This window comes from Myotis brandtii, unplaced genomic scaffold, assembly GCF_000412655.1.
Source record: "Myotis brandtii unplaced genomic scaffold, ASM41265v1 scaffold179, whole genome shotgun sequence".
Taxonomy (NCBI): domain Eukaryota; kingdom Metazoa; phylum Chordata; class Mammalia; order Chiroptera; family Vespertilionidae; genus Myotis; species Myotis brandtii.
Genome location: NW_005356635.1, coordinates 5774435 through 5783536, shown reverse-complemented (window position 1 = coordinate 5783536; position 9102 = coordinate 5774435). Strand labels below are relative to the sequence as shown.

Here is a 9102-nt window from a genome sequence, read left to right as displayed (position 1 = left end):
AAGAGTCGGTGCTGGACTGGCGCGAGTGCGAGCCGGAGTCAGGCTCTTTGAAGAACGATTCGGGCAGGATCTTCTTCCGCCACGAGCTGGGCTTGGGGTTCATGACCGAGTTGAAGAGGGCTTCGAGGTCCGTGTCTAGGTCCGGCGTGACATGGATCACTTGCTGCCCGGGCGGTGGGAGCGGATGGGGCGCTGAGGCCGGATTCATCTTCTACAAGGAAAAAGGTCAGATCAGCCTTTTATTTAAAGTCGGAGTAGGAGATACGGGGAGAAAATGGAGAGAAAAGAAAAAGATACAGATACGTATCCGACTCGAGATCCCAGACACTCAGCCAGGAGACCAGCCGCATGGGGGAGGAGTCCCTCCTGGCCTCCAGAATTATGAAACTTTCTTGGAGCAAAGAAGTTACTGAGAGAAGGAAGAGCGGGGAGAGGGGGGGAGGAAACTGCACTCCGGACGTTGCTGAACTGTTGGTGGCAAAGAACAGGTCGCAGCTCTACAGGGCAGGCAGCCCCCCAAAGGAATCTCAACCCAAGCCAACTCCACATCTCGACCCCGGAAGCCCGAGGAGCCGGCCACCCTGGAGTGGTGCGCGGGCGCGCTCCAGCGGGCACTACCTGGGCGCGCAGCGAAGCCAAGTCTGGGCGTGCGGGGCAGCCGTCGGGCCTGGGTCGTTCGGGGTGCGTCCCGATCTTGCAGGATTGGAGCCGGAGCCCGGTTGGCAAATCCCGACCGGCCTCGGTACCTGGCAGTCGAGGAGCTTCGGCTTTCACATCCCCCAATCTGGTCTCAGGCCTTCGCGCTCTTGAAAGAGGAGGAGAAGCAGACAGCGCGGCCGCCGCGGCTCTCCGACTGTCCCATAAACAAAGTTTGGAGCAAACTCCCACTCCCAGGAAAGAGGCGGGCCCGAAAGTTGAGCTGTTGAATTATGCATGATTGCAAGTCCTGAGCCTGCCTGCCCCCGCTTGTCCCTCCTCCTCCTTCTCCTCCTCCTCCTCCTTCCTACTCCTTCCTACTCCTCCTCCTCCTCCTTCCACCCTCACTCCAGCTCCAGGAAACCTTGGGTGTGATGGGTACTTTGCAGGCTAAGTGGAGAATGTTGCCCCCCACCCACTCTTGGTCGCGCGGACCTCTCCCGCGGAGCTCTGGAAGTGCATTCCTTTGAGTTTACCGCGGACTTGGGTCGGATCAAAGGGAAAGTGACCTGGGCCTGTTTAATCAAGGGCTTGTGGACCGAAACCAAGGCCTGGGGCGGCGGAGGGCTCGCGGGTGAGGGGCCCTGGCGGAGGAAGGGCGGGTCCTTGGCGCCGCGCCCTCCCTTCGCGCCCGGTGCTGAGGCCGGGAGCGACGGGAGCGCCGCATTAATCCAGGGTTCTGCCCGAGGGCGGGACCGGGTGCGCCCCTGCACGCGGAGACACCAAGGCCAGCCTTCATACAGGAGGCTGCTTGTGACCATATTTGGTCTGGCGAGGAGGCATCTGGGTTGTTTGGCTTTCAGTTGTCTGCTGGAGCGCAGAGGGTGCCCAGAAAGTGCCTCTCGTTAGGGATGCGGCTCCACCAACAGGCGCGTTGTAAACAAACAACCTTCAGCCCACTCTTCAATCCTTAGTTTCCTCTCGGGGGGAACTCAGGTCACTAGAGATGGAGAAGAAATTTACTCAAAGCCGGGTGCTGGAATGGGAGAGCAGTCGTCCCCTCCCCCGCCACATCCGCGCGGGTGGTGGGAGGATTGGAATGTCCCTGACGCCCACCAGAGAGCCTGGAACCGGGATGGAACCCAAGCAGGTGGCTGGGAGTAAAGAGGGTGCGCCAGTGACCCGGAAAAAGCCACTCACCCTCCCACGACTGGATCTGGGCGAGGGTGGAGCCCCCTACCCCTAGATCCAGCCTGGCTAGACAGCTGGGAAAAGTAGTAGGCGGCCTTGCCCTCCGGAGAAGTTCAATTCCATCTCTCCTCTCTCCATTGGGGGAAGCGGAGAGTGGCTACGAGGTAAGTCATGCTTCAAAATACCCCTAACCCGCCCCATTTGATTCATATCAAAGTTTATAAAATAAGTCAAAAAACGCAATATATGTAAAGCACTTTGAACAGGACCCAGCCCACCTACATATCTGTTTGTTAAATAAAATAGAATTGTATTAAGTGTAAGTATTGTGCCTCAACATTTTTATAAGGGTGAAAAGAAGTCAAAATTAAAATCTAAAATTGTCTTGAAGAAACAATTTACAGGAAAGATAAGGCCACCCTATAATTTTGCCTTGAAAAAGGTAGGAGTATTTGGGGCCACTCCCTCAATGGCTGCTGCCCATCACTGCCCCCAAAATAGAGCAGAGCCCACCAAAGTGAACCACCTTCCCCCTCCCCCCATTATCTGTTCTTGCTGGTATACTCTGATTCCAGACTCCCCACAAAGTGGTAAAGATCAGGCTGCCCTGGCTGATGGATTCATGGGCAGGGCACATACCTAGTTTGCCAGTTCATCCCCAGACAGGGCACATTCAGAAGGCAGCTGATCAAGGTTCCCTCTCTTTCTCTTCTCTCTCTTCTTCTTTTCTCTCTCTCCTCTCTTCCCCCCCCCCCCCTCTCTCTCTAAGATCAATAAGCATGCCCTCAGGTGAGGATTAAAAAAAAAAATCAGGGCTGCCTTAGGGAAAGACAGCCATGTGGATCACCTTCAAAGTTAAGCAGAACATGACTCTTTTCAGGAGACTGGAATCTTGGGTTTCCCATACAGCAAGTCCTGTTCCCACAGGACCCACATAGGGAAAGGGGAAACCACCAAAAGTCACTCCATAGGAAAGAGCATATTTGCAAAAGCTATCTTCAGAAGCCCCCAATTTTGACAATTTTATTTATAAAACTACAGGAAGTGACAGGGACCATATGGTTACTAATTCAGAAGCCACAAGGCCATCCTCATGATTAGAGGATGGAAACTTGAGGCTAGCCCTACTCCAGGAAGGTTGTCACCCAAGAAGGAAGACCCTGCTTTGTAAAGAGTACCTGGCTGTTACAAGAGAAGGAAATGCTGAGGGAGCCATGAAGCTAATCCTGCAGTGAGAATCAGGGTTGGGATTGGGTGAGTAAGGATGTTGTCTTCATTTCTTGCTAAGCTTCAAGAAATAGTGGAGGATAGAGGAGCAAATACCTGAAAGGAAAACTGAATAGCAGAATAACTCAAAGAGAAAACTCTCAGTTCCCAAACAGCCTATAAGATGTGATAGTAAATGGTTAAAGAGATTTGCTTGAATCCTTCATCCTTCAAATTGCTTCAGGTTAAATAACATTTACATGTGCCTTGTATGTATCAGGTACTGTCCATATGAAGCAGCATGGTATAGCAGATACATAGCCTGCATTTCCTTCTTTGGAAAGTATGTCCAATCCTCATAAGATTCTAGATCTAAACACTACACAGGCATTCCTCTGAGATATTGCAGGTTGAATTCCAGACCACCACAATAAAGCACGTATCACAATAACACAAGTGTAATCTTTTTGTTGGTGGAAGGTCTTGCCTTCAATTTGTAAAAAACAAAAAAAAAATTTGTTAGTGCAAAACACATTAAAAGGAAGTATGCTTGTACAAATTTTATCTGTTGACCCATGATTTAGAACACAAGCTTTGAAGTACCTAGCTCTAATCCAGTGATGGCGAACCTTTTGAGCTCAGCGTGTCAGCATTTTGAAAAACCCTAACTTAACTCTGGTGCCGTGTCACATATAGAAATTTTTTGATATTTGCAACCATAGTAAAACAAAGACTTATATTTTTGATATTTATTTTATATATTTAAATGCCATTTAACAAAGAAAAATCAACCAAAAAAATGAGTTCGCGTGTCACCTCTGACACGCGTGTCATAGGTTCGCCATCACTGCTCTAATCTCTGCATTGTCAAGTAACTAATCCTCCTTAAATCACAGATTACTTATTTACGAGTTGGAGATAATATCGAATTGGAGATAATATCGTGTAGTCTGTGACTTTGTTGCCCTTCAATGGACCACCCTCCTGTTAGTCACACCTTCGTGGAGACGCTTCCACTTAAATCTGGACTGAGCCAGTGACTTGCCTTTGCCAGGAAAATGCAGCAGTGGAACTGTGCTAGTTCCCCACCTAACCCTTGAGAAAGTGTGGAAGTTTCTACTTAGAAGTCTTAAGCCACTAGGTAAGAAGTCCAATTACTGGAGAAAGCACATGGAGAGAGAGAAAGTGAGGCTCTGAGATATGTGAAGAGAGGGAGAAGTCCAGCCATCCCAAATCTGAGCTGCACCCAGCCCCCAGCCAGCCCACCAGTTGACTGCAAACACATCAGTGACAGTAAAAGAACCAGAGGCTAGCCCAGCCCAGATTGTAGACCTGTGAGCAAATAAAATGGATAGTTGTAAGCCACTAAATTTAGGAATTTTTTAAATACAAAATGGACAGTCTACAGATTAAATAAGAAAATGCAAATAAAGTTTTTAACACAAATTCTGTTACATACTAAAGCACTAAACAAATAATGGCTGTGATGTAAGACCCCAAAGAATAGATAATATATTATGTATCCCCATTTTATAGATACGGAAACTGGCCCAATGGATTTTAAAGTATTTTGTCCAAGTACGTACAATGAATTTGAAAAAAAACAAAAACAAAAAAAACACCTGGGATTCAGCCCAAGGTTCATAATCCTAGATCAGATTGCTTTTTTCTACTCTCCCAGCCTGTGTGAGCCAGAAGTTTCTCCCTGTTATTGTCATTTTAAATCAGTGTGATACCTATTGCCTGCCTATCTCATAGAGAAGCTCCATAGCGCTTATAAGATAATTCAGAAGACACTCCTGCCCATATGTAAATCTTTCTCTCCACTTGCAAAGATTTTCCACTGGAAATTCATGACTACTTCCAAAATTTCCCCTCAACACACTTCCTACTGAAAGCGTCCCTCCTCCCTCTCTGTCCACATCCAATCAGGTAAGTGCTGTGGATATTTTCTTCTGGTTTCCCTCAAATTCACCCCTGCTGTCCCTCCTCCCCCTACAGGACTTTATCTGAAAGTGCTGCAGTGGCCTCCTAACTGGTTGTTCTGCTTCCAGTCATTTCTGGCCTCCTGTTTTCATGATGTCATCTCTTGGCTCTCAAGTTTTTAGCAACTGCCCACAAAAATAAAGGTCAAAGCTATTAATCTAACCCCAAAGTCTCCCAACAAACTGCCATCTCCTAGCTTTCCGACCTTGATTCTTACACAAATGTGTCCTTCATCCGCTCCAAACTCGGATCAAAGCCTATTTGGCCTGTTCCTTCACCACGGCTCTCTCTTTGTTTGAACTCTGCTCATAACTGCCCTCCATACTCTGTTGTCAGCCTTCATTAATCTCTCCCTTCTTTCCCCTACATTCAGGTTGTTCTTTCTTTTTCACTCCCTTGACACACAATTATACATAACACTGCCTTATATTATAACTTTTACCTCAGTATCACTTGCCTCTCCAGCTGGCTGGGAACTAGCTATGGGGCTAGAAGCATCTTACATTGCTTTGCGGAATTGTTCTTCTGGAGGCCGTCTTTCCCATTGCTCTCTCAGCACCACTGGTGTACTCGTCACAATTTTTAAGGTATCGCCCCATTATTCACAGCAATTTTGGCACTGTGTATGGACTCAACTCCTAAACAGGACCGCAAGCTTTTTGAGGACAATTGTAAGAGGACTTCATTTTCTTTTTGTTTTCCCCATGCGTAACAGAGAGTTCTCCACACAGGAGTGTCCAGTACATGTGGTCACCTCACCCAGTGGCTGTTGTCCCGACTATGTTCATCTGCCATTTTTGCCTCAGGTCAGCCACAAGCTGCTTTTCTCAACCCTATGCCCCTGAATTGCTGACTTGATCTGAGTGATTGCAGCTACGGTGAATGGTCAGAAACTTGGTGGGGTGGTGGGTGAGTTGTTAGAGGACTCTGGTCCAGGAGCCCTTGAGGCAAAACCTGCTTGGACTTGTTGAACCAGTATGAAAAAAAGTCCAAGAGCAGGGTCACCATTAAGAACTGAAGAGGAGCAAAACAGACAAGAGCCTTGAATAGATAAGAGTTTGATTAGCCCTAGCCAGTTTGGCTCAGTGGATAGAGTATCGGTCTACGGATTGAAGGGTTTTGGGTTTAATTCCTGTCCAGAGCACATGCCTGGGTTGCCAGCTTGATCCCCAGTAGGGGGCGTGCAGGAGGCAGCCGATCAATGATTTTCTCTCATTGATGTTTCTCTCTCTCCCCGTCTCTGAAATCAATAAAACTATATTTAAAAAAATAATATTAATGTTTATTTCAACAGGAGCGTAAGAGTTGACCAGTTTCTTGACAAGTCAAGCATGACACTTTGTTTATTCATAATTCACCACATCCCAAGTGTCCGGCAGTGTGGAGCATACATTAAATTTACAATTACTTAAATCACAATAAGTTGGTGTTGCCACCTATTTTTGCATTTACTCTTCCCAGGTGCACATCTCATTGTCACACTTTGCTTTTGTGGTCCTAATAATGCATGACTGGCTTGCTGATAAGGAAGATAATCTATATACTAAAAGCCTAAGCTACCCTTATGTTGGAACCACCAGAATGACCAGTCGCTATGATGCACACTGGTCACCAGGGGGCAGACACTTAACGCAGGAGCTGCCCCCTGGTGGTCAGTGCACTCCCGCATCCAAGGCAGCGCTATGGAGCAGTGAGCTGGGTGGTAAGGAGCGAGGGGTCCTGGGCTGAGAGGATGTCTACCTGCCAGCTTAGGCCCTGCGATCAGGCCTATGCCAGCAGGCGGTCATCCCCCAAGGGGTCCCAGACTGCGAGAGGGCACAGGCCAGGCTGAGGGACCCCCCCTTCAGTGCACAAATTTTGTACACAGGGCCTCTAGTTTTAATATGATGGTGATGATGATGTATGGACTGTCTTCTGCCTAATGTTATCTATTGCTTCAGCAATGAAGTTGGACCAGAGGAAAAAGAAATTTCTGAGATTTAGTCTTTAATTAGGTACTATGTACAAGTTATTTATCTTTTAGTGTTTTCATAGTATTTCTTAACTGTAAAAAAATATTTTTAAAAGAAAAAATTATTTTAAGAAATATTTTTTTAGAAAAGAAAAATACACTTTGGAAATGTGTAACAACATACAGTGTGGTTCCAGGATTAACCATCAAACTGTATTGTAAAGTTGTCAATTGCAGCATAACCTATAGTAAAGGAAAATTAGAAAATAGTAGGGAAAAACTACTAGTAAAGAAAACATTTAACAAGAGATTGGCTAAGTTTATCTGACAGCATAATGTATCCAATGAAGTGCTTGGTAGCTTTCTGAAAGACTATTTATGAAGACAATGTACCAATGTGAAAAGGATCTTATTTATTATTTTTTATGGAAAAAAATCCAGAAACAAATATCTATGAACACTATAATTACAAATTTGTTCAAAACTATGGGGTGGATGGAGGTGGTAGAGATCAACCAAAGGGCTTGTATGCATACATATAAGCATAACCAATGGACCCAGACACAAGGAGGGGTGATTTTTTTGGGGGGGGGGGGGGCAACGAGGGGAAAAGGAGACATATGTAATACCTTAATAAAGAATAAAAATTTAAAAAAAGATAAATATTTCTTTCTACATACTTAGATCTGTGTAAATCTGTGGATGTGTAACCTGATAGAGAAATAGAATCATCACACTCAGAAGCCTAAATCATATTAATATCACTTTGGGTGTGTCGAGAGAACTACTTAGCAGTGCTTGGATGAAATTTTCAAGGTGTTTAGTTTTATCCATATATTGAAGAAATATATATATTTGAGTGTCCACTGTTTGCAAGACCAGATGTGGTCTTTCAAGCTTGGAAGAGTTTGCAACCTGATAAGACATTCATTGGTTGACGAGTCATTCAACTCCTCCCTCTACCCAAATAAGTTCCAGATCTGGTTACACCAGCTGTTCAAGCCACTGCTCTTCCCCTGTCTTATTTGTCATGTTGACTGGAGCCAAGCATATACAAGCTCTACTATTATCTCTCTGCCTCGGCATTATCCGGACTTAAGTAAAGCCACTTTTCCTGCCTGGTCAAGAAAGGTCAATTTGTGCCAAGGAGAAGAGAAGAGGACCAGCCAAACCAAGACAGGGTGGAGGGAGCCCAGAACTCAAATTCTGCTCCACAAGAGAGCTGACCACATCAATGTGAGGGAGAAATATTGATAGGTTGCCTCCTGCAGGCACCATGACCAGGGCTGGGGAACCTGCAACCAAGGTGATGAAGTAGAACAAAAAAATGTCTCGACATATAAAAGCCCTGAGCCAAGTAATAAATTAAAGCTGAGGAATGAAGTAACTGAGCCCCGGTAAGGGTTTTATGTGGAAACGATTGTCACATGTAAAGAAGATTTTGTTCAACTACCAACAAGATCTGCAACTATTGGAAATCATGGACAGGTGGCCCTGGACCAGAATCATGATTGACTGTGGGATTCCAAAAACCAGGACTTTGTTTCAGCATATAAATGTGACAGATGCCTTGATTTCAATTTTATGTTTTTGAAAAGTGTGTACATTTAATTTAATTTTTCTGTAAAATATGATCATCTATAATAATAAAAGGGTACTATGCTAATTAGACCGGACGTCCTTCCGGATGAAGCTGAGGCTGGAGTAAAGCCTGGGTCCCTGGTGCCTGCGGCAGGCAGAGTGAAGCCCAGGTCATGGGTGCTGGCAGGCAGCTGGAGGGAAGCAAGTCCAGGTCCTGGATGCCTGCAGGCGGCTGGAGAAAAGCAAGCCCTGGTCCCAGGTGCCAGAGGGAAGCCAGTGCCGGCAGCCAGGGGAAGGAAGGCCTACTCTTGCACAAATTCCGTGCATTGGGCCTCTAGTCTAATCTAATAAAAGAGAAACATGCAAATTGACTGCACCTCCGCTATGCCCCAAGCCTCGCCCACCAGCCAATCAGAGTGACTATATGCAAATTAACCCAACCAAGATGGCGGCCGGCAGCCACAAAGCTGGAGCAAGCAGGAGGCTTGGTTGCCCCGGCGATGCAGGAAGCCAAGCTTCCCACCTGCCCTGGCAGGCTGTGGCCTCCGCTC

At 46.4% G+C, this 9102-nt stretch overlaps 1 protein-coding gene across 1 annotated transcript in view; it reads right to left on the bottom strand.

The window, feature by feature from the left end:
• The window catches only part of WWTR1 (WW domain containing transcription regulator 1), a 184621-nt gene extending 182499 nt beyond the window's left edge, over positions 1 to 2122 (bottom strand). Inside the window, exons 1-2 of the mRNA XM_005863498.2 lie at positions 619 to 2122; positions 2 to 211 (exon numbers count right to left, since the gene is read on the bottom strand). Coding sequence (XP_005863560.1) covers positions 2 to 208 — 207 coding nt within the window. The 5' untranslated portion in view covers positions 209 to 211; positions 619 to 2122. The remainder of the gene's footprint in view (position 1; positions 212 to 618) is intronic.
• Positions 2123 to 9102: the final 6980 nt, after the last annotated feature.